This window comes from Felis catus, chromosome B1 (assembly GCF_018350175.1).
Source record: "Felis catus isolate Fca126 chromosome B1, F.catus_Fca126_mat1.0, whole genome shotgun sequence".
In the NCBI taxonomy this organism is placed as follows: domain Eukaryota; kingdom Metazoa; phylum Chordata; class Mammalia; order Carnivora; family Felidae; genus Felis; species Felis catus.
In genome coordinates this window covers 68,509,783-68,531,764 of record NC_058371.1, presented here as the reverse complement: position 1 = coordinate 68,531,764, position 21,982 = coordinate 68,509,783, and the positions used below count along the sequence as shown (strand labels likewise).

The following is a 21,982-nucleotide window of genomic DNA, read 5'->3' as shown; positions in this document are numbered from 1 at the left end:
ATGTAGTTCAGTGGCATTAGTCATATTTACAATGTCATGTAACCATTGCCACCACCCATCTCCCCGGTTTTTTCATTCTCCCAAGCTGAAACTCCATGCTCATTAAACAATAACTACTTATTAACCCCCTTCCCTAGCACCTGGCAACCACCATTCTCTTTTCCATGCATTTAACTACTAGTCTAGGAACTTCATATAAGTGGAATCCTACGGTATTTGTGTTTTTGTGACTGGATTATTTCTCTTAGCATGGTGTCTTCTAGGTTTATTCTTGCAGCTTATAATAACAGAATTTTATTTCTTTTGAAGACCGAGTGATATCCCATTGTATGTATATGCTACATTTTGTTTATACATTCATTTATAGATGGACACTTGACCTGGATTGTTTCCACCTTTGATACCATGTACTTTTTTTTTAAGACTTTATTTTTTTTTATAGCAGCTTTAGATTTACAACAAAATTGTGAGAAAGGTACAAAGATTTCTCATATATTTCATGCTCCCATATATACTTGGCCTCTGTCATTATTAACATCACTCACCAGAATGGTACTTTTTTTTTTTTAACCCAGGATGACCCTCCATTGACACATCACATTTACCTGAAGTCCATAGTTTACTTTAGGGTTCACTCTTGGTGTTGTGTAGTCATTTGGTTTGGACAAATGTATAATGACATATATCCATCATCATAATATCTTATAGAATACTTTTCTTTGTTCTAATCAACTGTGCTCTACCTATTCATTACCCCTGGCAACCACCAATCTTTTTATTGCCTCCATAGTTTTACCTTTTCCAGAATGCCATATAGTTGGAATCATACAGTATTTGGCCTTTTCAGATGGGCTTCCTTCACTTAGTAATATGCATTTAAGTTTCCTCTATGTTTTTACATGGTTGGATAGCTCATTTCTTCTTAGTGCCTAGTAATACTCCATCGTCTTGAAGTACTACCATTTATTTATCCATTTACCTACTGAAATTGATCTTGGTTGCTTCCAAGTTTTTGGCAATTATGAATAAAGCTGCTTTAAACATCTGTGTGGGTTTTTGTGTAGGGATAAGTAAATATCAAGGAGTGTGATTGCTGGATCACATGATGAGTATGTTTAGTTTTGTAAGAAACCACCACACCATCTTCCAAAGTGGCTGTACAATTGTGCTTTCCTATTACCAACAAGTGAAGTTCCCATTGCTGCACATCCTCACCAGTATCCGGTGTTTGTCGTCCATGTTGTGAATTCTGACCATTTTGAGAAGCAGGTGGTGGTATCTCACTGTTTTAATTGGCATTTCCCTGATGACAGAAGCTGTGGACGTCTTTTCATGTGCTCAATTTTCCATTTGTGTATCTTCTTTGATGAGGTGGCTATTAATGGGTCGTCGGCCCGCTCATCAAGTTTTGTCTCATTCTTGAGTTTTAAGAGTTCTTTGTATATGTTGAATAAGAGTTCTTTATCAGATGCATCTTTAGCAAATATTTACTCTCTATCCGTGGCTTGTCTTCTAACGTTGTCTTTTATGGAGCAGAGTTTCTTCATTTTAATGAATTCCAGCTTAGCAATTATTTCTTTCATGGATTGTGTTTTGGTGTTACATCTAAAAAGATGTCACCATACCCAAGGTTATCTAGATTTTCTCCTGTTATTTTGTAGGAGTTTTATAATTTTGCCTTTTGCATTTAAGTCCGTGATAATTTTGAATTGATTTTTGTAAAGGGTATAAAGTCTTCGTGTAGATTTATTTATTGCATGTGGAAGTCCAATTGTCCCAGCACCCTTTGTTGAAGAGACTGTCTTTTCTGTATTCTATTGCCCTTGCTCCTTTGTCAAAGATCAGTGCCATTTATTTTTATTTATCCACTTTTTAATGTATGTTTATTTACCTATTTTAAGAGAGAGAGAGAGAGAGAGAGCACCAGCAACAGAGAGACAGACTATGAGGGAGAGAGAGAATCCCAAGCAGGTTCTACACTGTTAGCGCAGAGCTAGACAATGGGCTCAATCTCAAGAACCTCAAGATCATGACCTGAACTGAAAACAAGAATCAGACACTCAACTGACTGAGCCACGCAGGTGCCCCTGTGACATTTACTTTTATAAATCATTCATTTGTTTATGGTAGAAGGAATTTTGATAAGAATTAGTTACAAGATCATTATGATCTTGCTAATGTCCATTCCTAGTCACTGAAGAGTTTATTCATTCAAAAAAAGTGAGAGCCTATGATGTGTACCATGCTAGGTACTGCGAGTACAGTGAGACAAACAAACATGGTGCCAGCCATCATAGAGATGAGAGTGTAGCAGGGGAAGTGGACACTAACTACTTAAATAATTTCAGGATTAAATGTAAAATTAGAATGGTAATAAACATAGGGAAATGATGCACAATATCATGATGACTTTGAAGGAATTTTAGCAGTATTTTTTAGGAGTGGAGTAAGAATCAATCAGGGAAGGGAGGGTGAAGGAATGTTCTAGGCAGAGGAAATAATGTGTAGAAAGGCCCCTTTGCTCATTCCAGGAAACAAGAGCAGCCCAGGTGATCTGGAAGGCATGAGCATGGCATAACTGTTAAAAACATAGAAATCTTGCATAGATAACTGTTAAAAACATAGACATCTTGTAAGAAGAGTTTTAGTGTGTGTGTGCTGAGAGCAATGGGAAGCCATTGATGTGTTTTAATTGAAAAAAGGACTCAATAGATTAGGTTGAAGTGACCGGATTTTAGTTTTTATTTATTTATTTTTTTTTAATTTTTTTTTAACATTTATTTATTTTTGAGACAGAGAGAGACAGAGCATGAATGGGGGAGGGGCAGAGAGAGAAGGAGACACAGAATCCGAAGCAGGCTCCAGGCTCTGAGCCATCAGCCCAGAGCCCGATGCGGGGCTCGAACTCACAGACCGCGAGATCGTGACCTGGCTGAAGTCGGATGCTTTACCGACTGCGCCACCCAGGCGCCCCCGGATTTTAGTTTTTAAAAGATCTCAGGAGGAGTATGTTAAATGGATAGGGTGGGTGAGATTAAAATTGAATCCAGACAGTCCTTAATTCAGAGACTTTTGCAATTTTTAAGACAGAAGTAATGAGTGGGCAGAAATGAAGAGAAGTCTGAATTTGAGAAAGGGTAGAGAATTTAATTAATGGAATATTGTAATGGACTGGACATGGAGAAAGATGTTAAGGAGAACACGTAGATGTATAAATTATATGATGGGACCATGATGGTCCTTCATTGAAAAAGTGCATGAGATGAAGAAATGATGGAAGCCAAAATAGGTTAACTCTTGAGAGATTTTAGTTGTGAAGTGTTGGGTATGAAGATGTCAGACTGCAGCCATGGGGAAATGTAGGATCTAAAGAAGCTTTCTTTGTGTTGTTTTAGAGATGTGAGAGATCTGAACATATTTAAAAGCCAGTGTAGAGACTGGCTGGTTATGGGGGAGAGGTTGAATATATGTGGGGGCGGGGGGAAAGGGTAATGAATAATATAAGAAGTCTATGAAAAGGGTATACTGAGGATGGGCGGGAAGAAGGATCCAAAATAGTCATGTGGAGGGAATGATTGCCTTTAGATAATGACGGGGAAAAATAAAAGAGAGTAGTATAGGTGCAATGTTAAGGAGACAAGAAACACAAGTTAGTAAGCACTGACAATTCCAAAGTCAATTAATTGAAGTTGCTAGATTTTCCATCTCTGTTTTCTGTTAGGTTTACCACTTATGGACAGATTGACTATGGGAAATTGACCAGTGCTTCAGATTTAAAATGTCCTTATTCTTTGTCAACTGTAATGCTGTCTTTTAAATAAATTGCTAACCCAGGTGAAATTAAGGTTTATGGTAGAATAACATATCCTCATTAAATTTAAACTCTCTACCTCTAAAAGTTTGAATTCTTTTATTTTTTTTTAAATCGTGAGTGTGTTTATTTTATTATTTGCAATGTGCCATGTGCGTGCGCGTGTGTATGTGTGTATAGGTGTTTGTGAAAACCACATCTTCTAAATTTATACAAACCTTGTGAAATGTGCATTTTGTAAATTTTTGATAAATGTTTCCTGTAGCACAGTGATATTTCAGGGTGGGAAGGAGGTCACATCCATTCTCTTATCTTCAGATTGGTGAAAAATCATATTTTAGTTCAAAGCTGTTCAAGTAAGTCCTTGCTCCGTTTTCCCACCCTGTCTTCAGTGATATTATTTGGAGTCAGCAATCAATGGATTCCATCCCTCTGAGACTTGCTTAACCTACAGCTGCTGATATAATACAGGCAAGAGCTTGCTACTTTATCTGAATTGTCCATCGCTACCTTAATGAGTGAAATGGTTAAGTAGAGGAGGGGGCGAGTCTTAAGGAATGTGTGTACCATTTGAGCTGAATATTTCAGTGTATGTAGAGAGAGGGAGGGTGAGAGAGAAATCCACTTACATCACTAGAACTGCATTGAGTGTGAGCCTTGCAGGTTAAGAGACAGACTACAGTGTCTTGCTTTCTGCAGGAAGCAGCAATGCCGTTTGTTTCCTAAGAGGAATTTTTTATTTAGAAAAGGAAGCTTTCTCTCTACCCAGGAAATGGCTTTCCTTGTGCGTTGCTATGCCAACTGCCTGCAGCCATGGTCCTCCAAAGTAAGCACAATAATGTAATTATATTGGTGTATTGCATTCAGACTCATGATTCTCGAGATTGTGTGTGTGCATGTGCTGTGTTTCTGTTAGTGACTCTTTTGCTAGCAGTCATGCTTGTGTTGAGTGTGAGGGACAGACATCATTACATTAAATGTCCATCAGTGTCATGCTGCTAAGATTAATTGTGCAAACTTGGTTAGTGGAGTGGGACAGAGATCACTGGTCACCACTCTGTCAGCATCATTAGCAGCTAGGGAGGAGGTCCCGATTCACATGCTCTGCCCTGATTTTTTTCTTTCTTTCTTTTTCTTTTTTCTTTTTTTCTTGGTTGGAGGGGTCCGTATGTGTGGTTGCAAATGAAACAAGAGTATTAACAATGCTTGGCTGAATGCTAGAGACTGGTTCTTCTAGCACCCTGACTAATATAATTCTGTATTAAGCCTTTTTGAGGAGAGTCTGTGTGCAGTCAGCCATTTTAGCTTTTTTTTTTTCTTCTTTTGCCTCTTGTTCTTCAATCTCAGAAATGATCTTGTTCTCTTGGAAGACTGAGAGCTGTATAAGGTTTCCTCAGTCTTGTCATAGCCTAAGATGGTTAGAGTTTCAATGTTATAAAAATGGAGACGAACACCGTTGTTCGGATTCCTTTTCTGGTCTACAAGTGTGAGGGGTTTTTTAAGCTTTACCAGTAGTGACACTTTAAGCTGCAGCTTCGTTTCCTCCTCCCTCTTTTTTTTTTTTTTTTCCTTTTTCTTTTTTAATTTAATGCTGTAGAGAGTGACTTGCCATCCATGAGAGATTGGTACATGATGTGTAAATTCAGTTCAGCATATGTTTCTTCATTATGAAACCACTAGCAGTCCCAGCTAACCATGGAGTTATGGGCCAGCAGGAGAAACATTCAGTAAGTATCGCAAATGCTGCTTGTGCTTCGATAGCACGTCCTAGAGAATTGCTTTAAAAATGGGAATTCTTGCTGCTTCTGTTCAGGGAAAACTGGTTTTTTAGAGGGTGTGATAGTCTGCTTGAGGGAGGGAGGGTAAGTTACGACCAGCTTGTTCTTCCAATTTTGTTGTGATTTTTTTTTTTTTTTTAATTTTTAAACAAGACCAACAATTCATTTAAGGCAAAATATTGGACCGCCCGTTTTTATAGTCAGAAATTAGAGCTTGGCAATTCAGCTTTAACTAATACTCGAAGAGTTTTTGAGAAATGTTTTTGTAGTTGAATTTAATGAGAGATTATGAAAGGGGTTATTGGGAACAGACATCTGTGGTAAGGAATTCACATGTAGGTTTGAGGAAGGGAGGGAGAGCTTTGGGTATTGATTTGGTAATAAAACGTTTGGTCAGTGGGACTCATCTGACTTCTTAACATGCATTACTAGGTGATAAAAACAGAGGATAATTTTTTTTAATGCCACAAGTATTGCTTCTTTATAATTGATCCCATGAGTCAGCTATGCATTTGTCATGCTGAAATCCCACAGGCAGCTACTGCTGTTTGTGAGAAACACTCTTCTATGGTTAACACCAAGTCTGAGCCTCCTGTTTGAGGAATGTGAGTTCTCACAGTGCTACTTTTACATCACCGTGTTGGAAGTTTTCTGCCATCACACTAATTCATATGTTTTAGACCGATATATATTTTTTCAATTCCCCAAATGAAAACACATAAATTTAGGCAGCTTATATAGTAATCTTAAGTATTTTTGAATTGCCTATTTTTACACCTTAGCATGCAGCAGGTATTATATTAGGGTATAGGAATTATCTTTTGTGTACTCTAAGAAAGATAAGATGTTAAACTGCAAAAATAGAGATAAATCGCTGAAAATTTAAAATCTCTATAAATTTACAGAGAGGAGGCCATGAATTTAGAATATTTTGATACTTAGGTTTATGGGTATAGTTTAATTTTGTTCATTATTATGAAAACCAAGAGGTTTTCTTAGATGAAGTGACTCGTAAGGCAGTATCTCACTTTTCCAAAGAACCACAGGATATTCTTTTTTTTTAAGTTTATTTATTTATTTTTAGAGAGAGAGAGAATGAGCAGGGGAGGAGGGGCAGAGAGAGAACAAGAGAAAGAATCCCAAGCAGGCTCCACGCTGTCAGCACAGAGCCCAATGCAGGGTTCAGTCTTACAAACCATGAGATCATGACCTGAGCTGAAATCGGGAGTCAGACGCTTAACTGACTGAGCCACCCAGGTGCCCAGAACCGGAGGATGTTCTTAGAGCAGTAGCTGTGTTAGAAGCATGTTATGATACTGTGCTTAGAGCCCAGCCCCTTCATAATGAGATCCTAATGGTACCGCACTAGTTAAAACTCTTTGGGTCAGATCCAGAAAAAGACCAGCCTTATACTTAATTTCACTAATAGGAAAGGTTATAGAGAAGTTCCACTGACTGTAGTTTGATTTTATTAGCAGGACCTTTGAAATTAAGCTCTTCTGTAATCATGATTTTCCCATGTAAAAGAACATTACTTAAGACTACTTGAGGAACCTCAGAAGAAAAGTTTAAACTTCAGATTCCTTGTCTACCTTTATCATATTATCCTTTCTCAAAATGAAGGGGGGGTATTTAAATTAATAATATAATTTTAATGGACAAAAAAACCTGTTAAAATTACTTACTGGTGGTGGTGGGGAAAGTATTACTAAATTTTCGACAACAAGAGCAGTTGGGACAGATAAATACCAGATAGTACCTAAGCTAGAGTACCTAGTACACTATTCTATAAGCATATTTGTTTCTTCACAAGTGCTTTGTGTGTGTATTTCACCGAAATTTGGGGTAATACTGTGACAGACGTAACTCTAGCCATAAAATGGCCTCAGATGAAGCAATTTCTAAAAAACATGTGAATGGTATTTCCCATGATACTTTGACAAGCCGCAATACTAGCATTGGCCATCTCGGAGCATCATGTGCAGCAAAGCTGGCAGCCTGTGATGTCAAGACCTTGCTGTATACTTGTTGATGAGTTTGTTGGTTACTTAGACTTTGCTGTGTAATGAGCAGACCTTTAAGATTTTAATTATGGGCAAGGAGTTGAATAGGAGAACAATTACTCTGGCTGTCACATAATAGGTGACTCAGTAAACCTTTGAGCAAAAATTAGTGAGAATGCCCCTCTTTTGACCTATGAGGCTCTAGGAGAATGTCAGAGCTAATTTTAAATGAGTAAAATTTAGTAAATTCAACAATATTTCCATTTTTGCTTCTACAGAAGGTTGTGGCTTTGTAAGTGGCTTTGCTTCTTTGACAATAGAAGGGAGTCAGAAACCAAAAAGCGTTAAGTTGGGCACTTAACAAAAAAAGCAAACTGTGATTGGGCACCAGTAGTAAACCCAGTTACTGTGCTTTGTCAGAATTTTTCAGATCTTACAGGCTTTTACTCTTTATTTCTGTCTAGCTCAGTGTATATCTCAGTTGTTGGCACATAGCAGGTGCACAGTAAATACTCTTGAATTACTCATTTAATTGAATTTTTGGATTAACGAAGTTTCACTTAACCTGTTAAACTAGTAAATTTCATGTATTTTATTACATCTCCTCCCCTTGCCAGTTCTATATGGTCAGTTGATAACACTGGGATGAATACCTGTGTGTCCCTAAAAATGCATCCAGCACTGGGCTGTATTCTTATAGTCAGCTAGTGCTTTCATCCACTCTTTAGAGGAACCTTCTGGTTTTGTGAATTTTGAAAATAAAATACATTTTAAAAATGTATGATAAAACTGCATTTGCCAAAAGACTACTGTTGAACATTAGTTGCACGGATGGTTAGTAGATGTTACACGAAGAAAAGTTTTATAAGCTCAATAAGTTGGGAAAACCTTAGGATAACATTAAAGGTGTCATTACTCTGTTCGCCAACTGTTTTTCAACCTGCCTGTCCCCTTTTTGTCTGCCTCAGGTTATCTAATGGGAACAGTACTCCTTAAGTGTTCTTTGGCCACTTCTGCACTATTAAGATGTCTTTGAAACTTTGCAAAGTTTTAAATGAGTTACTTAAAATGAATCAGCTCGATACTGTGAAACTGATAATCCCTTTTCCAGTTGTGCATTTCTCCCCAAATTACAGTATATATAGTGCACTGTACTTATAGCAAATGAAACCTCAGTCATGATTAAATAATAATTTTAAAAAGTGGTGTGCATAAGAAAATGCTTTACTTACGTGTAGAGAATACATCGCAATAGCTGTCATTTATTGAGTACTTACAGTATGACAGGCACTATATATTATCTGACTTAATTATTACAACAACTCTCTAAAGAAAGATGTATTATCACTTTTTTTTTTAGAGATAACAAAACTGGGGCTTAGCAAGATAAAAAATAATGTTTTCCAAGGACTAGTAAGTGGTGGAGCCATGATTGGAACCCAGGGTTGTCTGGTATCATAGCCCTGCTTTCACCACAAACATATAGCACTTCTCTGTGTGTAGCCAAATTTAGAGTACATTAAGTGTGTAGATTGTATAGTTACAGAGCTGGTATTAATCAGTGGAGTACATAACTTGAAAAAAATGCTTGCTTTTCTCCTCCTCTTTTTTCCTGTTGTGTGTGCCATCCCAAGCACTGTTAATAGAAAAGAGCAACAATATTGTGATCAAAATTATTGTATAAAACTTTTATACAGATAGTTTTACAAAGCTGTTTATTGCTATGTGCAATTTCGATGTTATCTTAAGACTTAAGGTGGGATGATCAGGAGTAGATGGTATTTAGCTCAATTCCTTCTTTTCCCTTTTCTGTGTTTGGCCTTATCACACATGTACCTTTTTATTTTTGCTGCTTAACTCTTTATTTTTTATTTATTTTTTTAAAAATGTTTTTATTTATTTTTGAGACAGAGAGAGACAGAGCATGAGCAGGGGAGAGGCAGAGAGAGAGGAAGACACAGAATCTGAAGCAGGCTCCAGGCTCTGAGCTGTCAGCACAGGCCTGACACGGGGCTCAAACTCATGGACTGTGAGATCATGACCTAAGCTGAAGTCGGAAGCTCAACCGACTGAGCCACCCAGGCGCCCTTGCTTACCTCTTTAAACATAAACTTGATGCCTCAGCTTCCTCTGTTGACTTTGTAACTTGTGACAGCCTGACCTTGGCCACTTGTGTTCCCTTGGAAGCACTGAGTTCTTGCTGTTTCGTCTTCCCTGTTTCTGCTTTAATGAAGTCTGCATCTGTCATGGAACCCAACTTAATTCATGATCACCTCTCTGAAGTCCATACTGGTCATGGCTTGTTTGTAGCCATAAATATAAATCTCATTATTTCATAAGTCTCTTAACCATGAAAGATATAATATAGCTTAAACATATGTCTAAATTCCTATTGGTCACTAAGTTCCTCTATAAAATATATTCTCTTCCTTATGAACATATTTTCCTCCAAGTATGTTTGTTTGTTTGTTTGTTTGTTTTTTAGGACAAGATGATCTGATTACAAGACACTTCAGGTTCATTTTCTTTTCCCATTTCTCAGTGTGCAGTGCTCTTTGCTTGACTTTCACTTGTTCTTTATCTCTTTATATTCATCTCTGGTTTCTCTGAATAATAATTAGTGGCTGCTGATATGTAATGTTTGATTTTATTTGTTCTTCTAACCAGTACTTGTAAATTCGGTTGGTATTTACAGTTAGATGAGAGACTATATCTTCATTGAATTCTCCCCCTTCCTTATACCGTGTATTAAGGATATGATTGGAATTCAGAATTGCTAAACTGTTAAGAGTACAGTATAGAGGGACAAGTACAGTATAGAGGAGCACCTGGGTGGCTCAGTTGTGTGTCCAACTCTTGATTTTGGCTCGGGTCATGATCTCACAGTCGTGAAATTGAGTCCTGCATCAGGCTGTGCTGGGCATAGAACCTGCTTGGGATTCTCTCTCTCCCTCTCCCCCTCCCCTTCCCCTTCTCACTCGGTCGCTCTTTCTTAAAGGGGAAAAAAATACAGTATAGAGAAGGAAGAATAACAGGAAGGAAGTATAGGATGAAAGAATAACATGGGAGGGTCCGAGGCAAGAAGATGTAGAAGGATATGGGGAATCAAAAGGTTAAGAAAATCAGTGAGATCTTTGCTATTGGAATGAATCATATTAGGGAGTAGGTCAATACAGGTGATGGAGAAGAAGATGGTAGGATACCTAACAAATCATGACTAGAATTTGAAGATACAGCAAAGGAGTGTAGCCTCCTGTTCATCTCCACCCTCTAAGCACCTTCCCCATCTTTATAACTAGAAAAGATTTAAGAAGAGTCAATTTTTAAAAAATTGCTTTTATCCTACCATGACAATTTGACCTTGTCTGTAAATATTGGGTAGAGTGTCTCTTTGATATAATTCCGTGCATTTTCCTTAGCAATATAGAAAATAGCACTAAGATTAATTATAGATGTTAGATTATGTGTCTTTGGGGTTAAAACTCCACCTTTTCTTTATCTGATTTTTTTTTTTTTTTGGTGTATTATGACAGATATATTTCCTGAGATGAAATAAACTTATTTCTTGGGGAGGTTTTTCACTGTGCTAGCTAGCAAAGAGGCCTGAGAGGAAGCAATATCCTATTGTTTTATTCAAGGACAAGGTCATCTTGCCTTGGATTTGGGCCAAGAAACCCTAGCAACAAATAATAGATCTTTTTACCCTGTTAGAAGTGAAGAAATCTATTTTAGAAACTTGCAGTGTATTGCATACACTACTTACACGTGTAAGACTGAAAAAAGCTCTGTCTCATTGTGAGATATATTAAAGAAAAATCCTTACTTTCAGTCAAAAGAAGAACCATACTTCCTACCTTTTAAATTTTCCTTACTTTTAAATATTGTTTAATGATCCATTTTAAAAGAGACTGTATAAAAATTAAATCAATTAAAATTAGTGAAAAGAGAATGTTTAAAATGCATCATTAGATGCTCAGTTATTCTCCTTTAACTATTTAACCATAGTGAGATCACTAATCATAGTTTTTCTTTCCCATTTGAAATAACATATTTTATGTGTTTAAAATATTGATACTTAATTTGCATCAAAATAAATGCTCTGTAAATTTGGTCATGTAGCTATAAATGTCCCTGAGATGTAACCTAAGATTTCTTTAGTCCATTTCTTTGATTTTAGGCCTGACAATACTCTCAAATATATTACTCAGGTAATCTAAGAATCCATCTAGAGTAAGCATTCAGTTTTCTTCATTTTCCTGTCCTTAATAATAATCATGTAAAAATTAATTTTTTAATGTTTATTTTTGAGAGAGGGAGAGAATAGGCAGGGGAGGGGCAGAGAGAGGGACACTGAGGATCCGAAGCAGGCTCTGTGCTGCAGGGCTCGAACCCACAAACCACAAGATCATAACCTGAACCAAAAATAAGACACTTAACTGACTGAGTTACCCAGGTACCGCTATTTTTATTTAATTTAAATTCCTGATGAATTATGTTTCAATGTTTATGTACTTAGTAAAAAGAAAACGAATAACTTACTGTCATGTCTGTGGCAGTGTTTTGTAAACTTTGGAAAACTTTGTCTATTTAGATCAAATAACCATTTTATCATTATCCATATATTTTATTTGGATTATGGTTTGGATCTGAGTTTTTTTTTTAAAGAGATTTTTAAAAACAAAAGAACATGAGTATCTGAATGTATATAGAGATACACCTGTGCGTGCGTGCGTGTGTGTGTGTGTGTGTGTGTGTGTGTGTGTGTATGTGTGTTAAATGAAAGTTTGTAAATGTGTCCTTCAGGGCTCTCTTAATTTCCTGTTCTAGATCTCCACTTTCACTGACCTCCTTATTTTTCTTCATCATTTAAAAATGAAGTTTATTTTTGAAGCCCTGACATATACTTAGGATTATTTCCATTTATAGTATTAAAATGCCAGTGCTATTAGTACTGTCATTGGAGTTACACATGACTGGTTAAATATTGTGCCCCGTTTTTGGAAACATAGATAAGAAGCATGTACAAATGCATGTAAGAGAAGGTAAATACAGATTTATACTCTGAAGCACATGAAGAAATGATATAACAGCATACACTCACAAAAACAACATATCCCTCTATGTTGTGCATTATACAGGTGATCCCTTTTAAGCAATCAGTCCCTCTCCTTGCCCTTTCTGTTGGTATAGAAACACCCTTGCCACAAAGAACTCATCAGTTGTCAACCTCTGCCATTTCTTATTAATTGAACCTGTAGCATAAGCCTCTTATGTTGTATTCTCTTTTCTCTCATATATAGTGTGTATATGATATATAATGATTGATTTTAATTGTACAGTCTATGTACAAGTTATTCACACAACTTACCAGTCAACCCCTTATCTGTGTTTCCTTTGTATGTTAAGTCACTATATAAATATTCCCCACGCACTTCAGATCTCTTCATTCCATATCAGTACACGAGATCACACTACATGTTAATTGTAAAGGCTGTTCTCAGAGACATCTGGTTAGTCATGTATTAACCTTACATTTGTTGATTGATAAAGTGATAGTTTAAAACACCTTTCAGGGGAGCCTGGGTAGCTCAGTCGGCCAAGCATCCAACTTTGGCTCAGGTCATGACCTCACGGTTCATGGGTTTGAGCCCCGCGTTGGGCTCTGTGCTGGGGCCTGCTCAGAGCCTGGGGCCTGCTTCAGATTCTGTGTCTCCCTCTCTGCCCGTCCCCAACTCACATTCTGTCTGTCTGTCTGTCTCTCTCTCTTTCTCTCTCAAAAATAAACATTAAAAAAGATTTTTTTTAAACACCTTTCAGACTGAAGTACATATTCTTTTTTTGTGAACTCCAGAGAAATACATTATTGGTTTATAAATTGACTTGGAATGATTATAAAATGAAATTCCCCCATATATGTATGTGTGTGTGTGTGTGTGTGTGTGTGTGTGTGTGTATATATATATATATATATATATATATATAAACCCATAATCTCATTTCTAATTTAGGTATATAGATGAAGCTAGAATTTAGCATTCTGCCTGGTTTATTTTATGGGTAAAAGCTTTATTTATTTATTTATCTATTTATTTATTTTGAGAGAGCGTACGCATGAGTGGGGGTGGGGCACAGAGAGAGGGAGACGGAGAATCCCAAGCAGGCTCTGCACTGTCAGAGCAGAGCGCAAAGCAGGGCTCGATATCACAAACCATGGAATCATGACCTGAGTCAAAATCAAGAGTTGGATGCTTAACCAACTGAGCCACCCAGGCACCCTGGTGAAAACTAATTTTAATTAGAGAACTTAAAAATACAGGTTATTATGGAAGCACCTTATAATTATTTCCAATAGGTCAACTTCTTCATTAAGTTTAAGTGCTAGTACACAACTTCATGCCTTTCAAAATAAAGACAAGCATGGCTGTAAAAAGAAAAAAGCTATAGAATTGAAATCTTGTTTGCCTCTGACCTCCTAGAGAAAAAGAATGGGTTCAGTAGATATTTCTACTCTCTGAACTATTTTGAGTAAATGAAAGCACTCTTTTTTTTTTTTTTTTTTACCCCTCAGTAATCAGGAAAAACGTGGAGTTAAGGGGGAATATTGTGACATGCAGTTTTCCTGGGTTTTATGGAACTGAGAAGTGTATAGCACTGTTACTATTAGTGAAAAAGAAGACTGCTTGGATGTCAATAAGGATTTAGAAAGATTCTATAGTCACTGGGCCATAGTGGCTGGGCTGGGTGGTAGGGGGCGGGGTGGCAGTTGGGGGGGAGGTTGGCAGAAGTTGAGTGATGAATGAATACAATTTACAACCTAGGTTTCCAGACACGGAGATGTGAAGGATGAGATTAGCTTTTTCTTTACGGCTAATTAATCTCATACTTACTTGTTTTCTTAAAATTACACTTTTTTTTCATTGTAAATGGCAATTAAAAATATGCATTTTATATTTGTATTATATTCATGTATAAAGTTTCCTATTTCTTGTTTGAATTAATTACATTTGTGGAAATAATCAAATGTCAAAATTACACTACTTTAGAGATAACATTTACCTAAATATAAAAATAAAATTATTTTAGAAGAGATACCCTTTGAATAGGCAAACTAATTTTTGGTGCTTGTTTGCTTTGTGTTATGGTTATTCAGGTGGCAGTTTAATCTGTGGTTTGTCTGCATTATTTTTATGCATAATTTGTAATTTAAAAATTACATAGCTTATATGGTCATTGAAGAAAAAAAATAGAAAACACGTGAAGACAAGGACAAAAAGAATCACAGCTTCAGTACTCAGATCAAAACCGTAGTAACATTTTATTATTTTATTATTATTTTTTTTAATGTTTATTATTTTTGAGAGAGCGACAGAGCACGAGCAGGAGAGGGGACAGAGAGAGAGAGGAAGACAGAATCCGAAATAGGCTCCAGGCTCTGAGCTGTCAGCACAGAGCCTGATGCGGGGCTCAAACCTATGAACTGCAAGATCATGACCTGAGCCAAAGTCGGATGCCTAACCGACTGAGCCACCCAGCTACCCCAAAACCATTAGTAATACTTCAATACATATCTTCTTATTGCAGACATGTTCATATTATACCATAGTATAAAATCTGGTAATAGCATTTGTTCTAGATTTTCCTTCCCTTCAAAATATATGTAGAAAATATATTTAAGGACAACTGATTTAAGAGACACATTGTAACTATTATGAAGCTCTCATCATAAGTTGCTTTGTCTACTTTATAGTTTTAAAGTTTGCCATATATTAATATGTAAGATGTATTATATATAATATTTTACATTTTGAGGGAAAAGTTATTTACTTAAGAGCTTCTTTAGTTAGGGGCGCCTGGGTGGCTCTGTTGTTTAAGCGTCCAACTTCGGCTCAGGTCATGATCTCACACTTCGTGGGTTCAAGCCCCACATTGGGCTCTGTGCTGACAGCTCAGAGCCTGGAGCCTGTTTCGGATTCTGTGTCTCCCTCTCTCTCTGTCCCTCCCCTGCTTATACTGTTTCTGTCCCTCTCTCTCAAAAATAAATAAACATTAAAAAGAGAGAGAGAGAGCTTCTTTAGTTAGTGTTAGAATTCCATCCTGAATATGGAAGAGAAATATTTGTATTTTGATAAAGTATACTATATTCAAATCGTGCTTTTCTTAATGTTTATGAAAAATTTTAAGGTATCGGAAGTCAATATTAAAATGTCAAAAGAAAAAAGTAAGTGAACTTTCACATAGCTTAGCTAAAGAAAATAGAAACACCCGTGACAGCGTTCCTGTCCTCTTCCCTTTCCACTATACATCATGTCATTTATTGCCGAAACTTTTTGTGTTCCTTTTAGTTGGGCATGTTCCCAGATTTCTTTACTCTTCATTATTCTGTTTGCTTATTGTCCCCCTGAAAAAAAAAACAACTTTACATACATGAGATTTAAAGCCCGTCTGTTGAAGAACAAACATTACAAAAGCTGACAATAGTGACATTAAATGAAAACATAATTTTGCTCTAGAAAAATAGATATGGATAACTTAAATGCCACTCAGTGTTTTCTTAGAGAAAGACTACTTAAGCTCTATCTTTGGATAGAAGAAGAGAATGTAGATTATAGTTCTCAAATAATAGAAGTGTTTTCAGTATTAGCTGAATAAAATATCAAAATAAGAAAAGAAAATATTGACTGTTTTCTTGTGGGTTTTATCCAGATTTCTGTAGAAGAGATTTAAAAATATGGTTTGAAAATTTTGCATCTGGTTGCATACATTTAAATGCTTGGGTGAGCAGCATGGACGAAAAGTACGTAGGAGCACACAAGCAGGAATGTCATGTGTGATTTGAGTAGTCTGCAAAGAAGGCAATAAGACTTGAGCTGCGCCACAAATAAGGACAGGGGATAAGCAAGATGTGAAGAAAAAAGGAAACGGGAGAAATTTTTGTAATGCAAACAGAATGAGCTAAAACATTGAATCAAAAGTGTTCGTGTAGAGTCAAGGAACAGTGAGTATAGATCAGCTTGGTTGAACTGGAGGGGCAACTGTAGGAGCACAGGTTGATGAGAGAGGGGTCAGACTGTAGAACCCTTTGTCAGGTCAAAGAGTTTGGACCTGTTGCTGTGTGGATTCATGTAAGAATTAGAAAGCCATTTATGGTAGAATAGAGTGAAAAGTGGGATGTGGCCAGGGTACCACCTGGGATCGTAATGTTCAGGAGTTAAGTTTTCTGAAGTACAGGCTTTCTTTTAGGTCTTTCTTTCGAATAGCTAGCAGTCAAATCATTTCTATCGATCTGGACATAGTTGACTAATCATTTCTTCTAACTGTATTATGTGAGCAGGTAGGATAGATCAAGAATTCCCTGGGATTGTTTTCCTTAAAAATTTGTATGTGTTTTAATGAAAATGTCATTTTTCATCAAATCTAAGACACACTGATTGGTTCGCCTTGCTTTAAATAACCCAGTATTTTCTTTTCATTGATTTTAAGATGGATCACAATTTCAAAGACGTTAAAACAAAGAAGAAATTGCGTATCTTAGAATCGGTGAAATATGATATGAGTGTACAACTAATGGTGTTTAACATTTGTGTGTTATAATAAGAGTGTGCATATTATCACGGAATTAGATCTACGAAATCACTGTTTGAGGAAAATGTGTTCTGTATTTGGTCTTGGTTACTCGACTGTCAACAGGACTTGCCTCTGTCTCAGTTGCCCACAGAAGAGCGGCCAGAGAGACACGTGCTGACATGTGCACTAGTGTTATGTGTGGGGCCTCATGGAGGAATGTACGGGGGGCAGCTGGGGCCTACCAGGTGGATAGGAGTAGGTGTAAGGAATAAGGGCATTTCAGGCAGATAGGTTTTGGAGGTTTTAAGCAGCAGATCAGAGGCATCTGATAGAAGAACTAGAAGCCCAAGATGAAATGAGGTTGAAGATGCCCTGCTCCTCTATTTGTTTCAGTACTGTAATTTTATAATTTAGAGGATGCTGTCTCTTCTACACAAAGGAAACTGAATACTGAAATATATTAAAATAACTACCTAGGATCTACAGGAGCTCTTAGAACCTAACAGTGGATGGAGAGGGGGAATCTCATTTTGGTTTCTAGGAGTACTTTCACTTTCTGACTATAAAAATAACCCGATTTAGGAAATAGTTTGTGCATAAAGTAATGAAAACTGTGGTGTGAACAGTTGTAGCCTTTGTGAAGAGAGTTATGTATACAAAGAGAAGAGATGAGTAAGAACTGTGTGTAGCGTAGTGGTCAGAGGAGGGCTCCAGAGCCAGGAGCTTGGACTTCTATTCTGGTTTCACCACTCACAAGCTATGTGAGCCTAGCTAATTTATTTAGCTTCCCTATTACGTGGAATCCATTTGTAAAATGGAGGTGATATGGTTGTGTGAAGATTAAGCAAGATAAAACCTGTAAGTGCTTAGAATAATGCATGGACAGTAACAAGCTTGGTTTCTATATTTTAAAGATGGCTGTTTATCCTCCATTATCCAAGTGGTAAGGAAAATTAAATCTGTCATGCAAGTGGGTCATAGACCATGTGTTAGGTTTTCCCTTTGTATAAGGACATGTCCTTAAGTTGATTCACTTTTTTTCCCTCTGCATTTCCATACTCAGCAAGCAATCTCTGTTTGCTAATTTAGTATTAAAGTAAAAAAGTAACAGTAATAATGTCATTAGCTAAAATTGAAGGCTTCCTGTGTTCTAGGCAATATTCAAAAGTCTGTTCATATATTATCTCATTTAATACTCACACCCATATAAGTATATTGTCCTTTTATAAACAGAGAAGCGAAGGCATAGAGAGGTAAAGTAACTTTCCCAAAGTCATACAGCTAATACATGGTGGAGCCAGTGGCAGTCTTTTCTTGTACATACGTGCACTTACACGCACACACATATCTGTATATGCAGATCTATTTTTGGAAGCTGCATAAGGGAACTAAATTGTTTCAAGGATGGTCCAGTTCCATGTTTTCTGTGTGTCCTGTGGATTATAATTCTCATGAGAAAGTTTGAGAACAGTTTATTTCTCCCCCTACTTTAGGAGTTTATTTTCTGTAGTGTAAGTTTCAAAGGGATGTCATATGTGTGATGTAGTAATTACTATCCCCACCATAAAATATAGAGTAACTTTACCTTGATCTTGATGGAAATAAAATAAATATATTTTATTCCCCTTTAAGTGTGGCTAGAACTACAAGAGTGTAATTTTGTATTGAAGAATTACTCTTTAACTCTTTACATGAAAGTTTTCTTTATTTATTTTTGAGAGAGAGGGAGGGAGGGGAAGAAGGAGACAGACGATCTGAAGCAGTCTCTGTGCTGACAGAGAGAGAGCCCAATGCGAGGCTCAAACTCACAAACCATGAAACCATGACCTGAGCTGAAGTCGGAGGCTTAAACAACTGAGCCACCCAGGCGCTCCAACATGAAAGTTTCTTTTGTGGATTCAACTTTTTTTGGGTCACCACACATATTTGAGATTTCCCATCTGCATGGGAAAGAGGTCTTTCACATTACCCTGTTTTTATACTTGAATATGGAAAAAAAAAGGCCATTTTTTTACTTGTCATTTGGATATGATTGCCCTCTTAATTTGTTTCTAGTGAAATAAGTAATTTATAAGAAGCTAATTTTAGCATTTAGCTGGATGAAATAGTCTTTCAGCCACACAGATTTAACAGCATTGTCTTAGCCATTTAAAATACAGATAAGTGAGGACCCTGGGTGGCTCAGTTAGTTAAGTGTCCCACTTCAGCTCAGGTCATGATCTCACGGGGTTCATGAGTTAGAGCCCCACATTGGGCTCTCTGCTGTCAGCACAGAGCCCGCTTAGGATCCTCTGTCTCTCTGTCTCTCTGTCCCTCCTCCCTCTCTCCCTCCCTCCCTCTCTCTCTCTCTGTCACTCAAAAATAAACATTAAAAAAAATAAAATACACATAAGTGGATCATAGGTCCATCTTTGTCACAATTTTGACATTTCTCCAGCCTCCATACCTATAACACATATTCTTGGGACTGTAGAATGTAATTACACTTTTTAGAAAGCTGTATTAAAATATACTTTAACCTGGCCACAACAAAGTAACCCGAAATCCAATGGTTATGGACTCCCCTGCATTAAGAAGTCTTTTCTTGGCAGTCCTAATGGCCCTAGGTTGAGTCTCCATTCTTTTTTTTTTTTTTAATTTTTTTTTTCAATGTTTATTTATTTTTGGGACAGAGAGAGACAGAGCATGAACGGGGAAGGGGCAGAGAGAGAGGGAGACACAGAATCGGAAACAGGCTCCAGGCTCCGAGCCATCAGCCCAGAGCCCGACACGGGGCTCGAACCCACGGACCGCGAGATCGTGACCTGGCTGAAGTCGGACGCTTAACCGACTGCGCCACCCAGGCGCCCCGAGTCTCCATTCTATTAAGTAGGATGGTGGGCGTGGTATTGTAGTTGGCAGGATCAGAGAACATCCATCAAGGTGTTGTATGTATCAGGTACTGACTTTGTTAGCCACAGAGTATACATTACTTCGTTTCTCTATTTTGTTCCCTGCTTTAAGCACTATCCGAAGATGTTGTGGAAGAAGATTGGTTGGTTTATAATAAACTTAATTAGTGACCTTAAAGTGTTACCCTGAAACTGTGAGCAAACAGGATGCAAAATGAAATGTCATAGTGTGGCAAAGGTCACTCATTAACGGTGCTTCTTGTGTATCATCTTTGAGTATCTAACATGGATATTTAAAGCAAAATACCTACTTCAGCTGTGAACCTTCCCCCATAGTAATAGGCAGGAACTCTTCCAACTAGGTGTTTGTGTAGTAGAACAATAAAATATTTTATGTACAAGGACCTTGCTTTAAGTTCTCGTTCTGATGCTTACTAGCTATGCAAGTGTTAGGCAAGTCATTCAACTTCTTGAAGTTTCTGTTTTCTAACTTCAAAGTAGAGGTCATGACTATAATACTGGTCTCCCTTACAGTCTTGTTTTGAAGATTATTAATGATTACAGTTAGTTACCATTATTTTACTAAGTACTTTATGTGTATTATTTTCTTTAATTGTCAAAGGAACACTAGGAGCAAAGTGAGAATCTCCCAGTATTACAGATGAAAAACTTGAGGTTTAAATAAGAAAAATACAAAAAGAGTTAATGTTTTCAGAAGCTTATGTGAATTCAGTTATTGATGTTAGGTTACAGTGCTCTAGAACCATTTGTATGTGGGTTAGAGCCCTACCATTTCTTAGTAGCTGTGTCACATTAGGCAGATTAGTTAAATGTTCTGAACCATTTTTCTTCGTCTGTAAAGTGCTATTAATGATGCCTACTTCATAGGTTGTTCGTGGGGATTACATATGTGATACAGGGTCTGGCACACAGTGGCATCCATGAGTTTGATTCCCACTTTTTTCCAGCCAGAACATTTCCCTTTTCTTGGTTTTTAAATAGAATGTTGACAGTGATGCAGAGATTTATCTTTCTTTATCTTATTTTGAGTTCATAGAACATGATTCTCCGTTGGACATCTTAGGTCAATTATGATTTGCTTTAAGATCCTTCATTAACTACTTTTTACAGATTGGTACTGGTTTTCAAAATAGCTCGTAAAATATCATAGTTGCTATGAAAAATCCCCGTTAAATTTTCCCTAAGTACTTTAAAAAATTTTCCCCACTTATTAAGTGATTTTGTGCAAGTAGAGCTGCTTAGTAAGACCTGTCTTTGTAGTCATTTCGTGTGTGTGTGTGTGTGTGTGTGTGTGTGTGTTTGCAAGGAGGTATTTTTAGATAGTTTAGCTGAACAGCAATCTGACGTCTTTAGAGGAGACATCAGTTCATTATGTGGATACAAATTCTATGCTTTCAGCTTTTATACACCAAGTCTTAATTTAAATCTGTTCTTCTTGCCTTTTCTAACGAAAGAGACTATATCATGGTATGTATTCTGTTTCTTCCTAAGGTTGGCCTATCTAGTTAACCTTTGCTTAGAGAAACGATCAAGGTAGAAATGCCTTATTTTGCTCACAACTTAATATAGATTAGAGAAGCATGGAATTTTGAGTCATATTTAAATATGTCATTATACATTATGCTACACAGTGTTTTTCTATTGTGATGTGATTCACGGGATTTAAAATAGTCATTATGGGGCTCATAAATGCTGCTTTCTTATAAGAAGAACAATTTAAAGGCCAGAATGTGGGAGTTCTATACCTTTTAACTGTACATATTGCTTTCGGTCAAAAAAAAAAAAACCCTTTTGCTTTGTGAAAGATAATTTAATGCTCAGCATGTAAGAGGGACATGGTTATATGCTTTCTTGTTGCTCTATACACGGTGTTAAATATATTAAGTTATGATAATATCTTTCATGTGGTTATTT

The 21,982-nt window shown here is 36.9% G+C and overlaps 1 protein-coding gene across 18 annotated transcripts in view; it reads left to right on the top strand.

Moving 5' to 3' along the window:
• Window positions 1-21,982, top strand: part of RAPGEF2 (Rap guanine nucleotide exchange factor 2) — a 247,896-nt gene that overhangs the window by 152,055 nt on the left and 73,859 nt on the right. For 2 of the 18 annotated variants that reach the window (XM_023252719.2, XM_019828770.3), the window contains exon 1: window positions 4,700-5,538. The exons of 14 other annotated variants lie outside the window; for them this stretch is intronic. In XM_023252719.2, coding sequence (XP_023108487.1) covers window positions 5,479-5,538 — 60 coding nt within the window. In that variant the 5' untranslated portion in view covers window positions 4,700-5,478. Of the gene's footprint in view, window positions 1-3,576; window positions 4,638-4,699; window positions 5,539-21,982 lie in introns of those variants that run through there. 2 more of the 18 variants (XM_019828771.3, XM_019828772.3) reach the window with 2 other exon arrangements.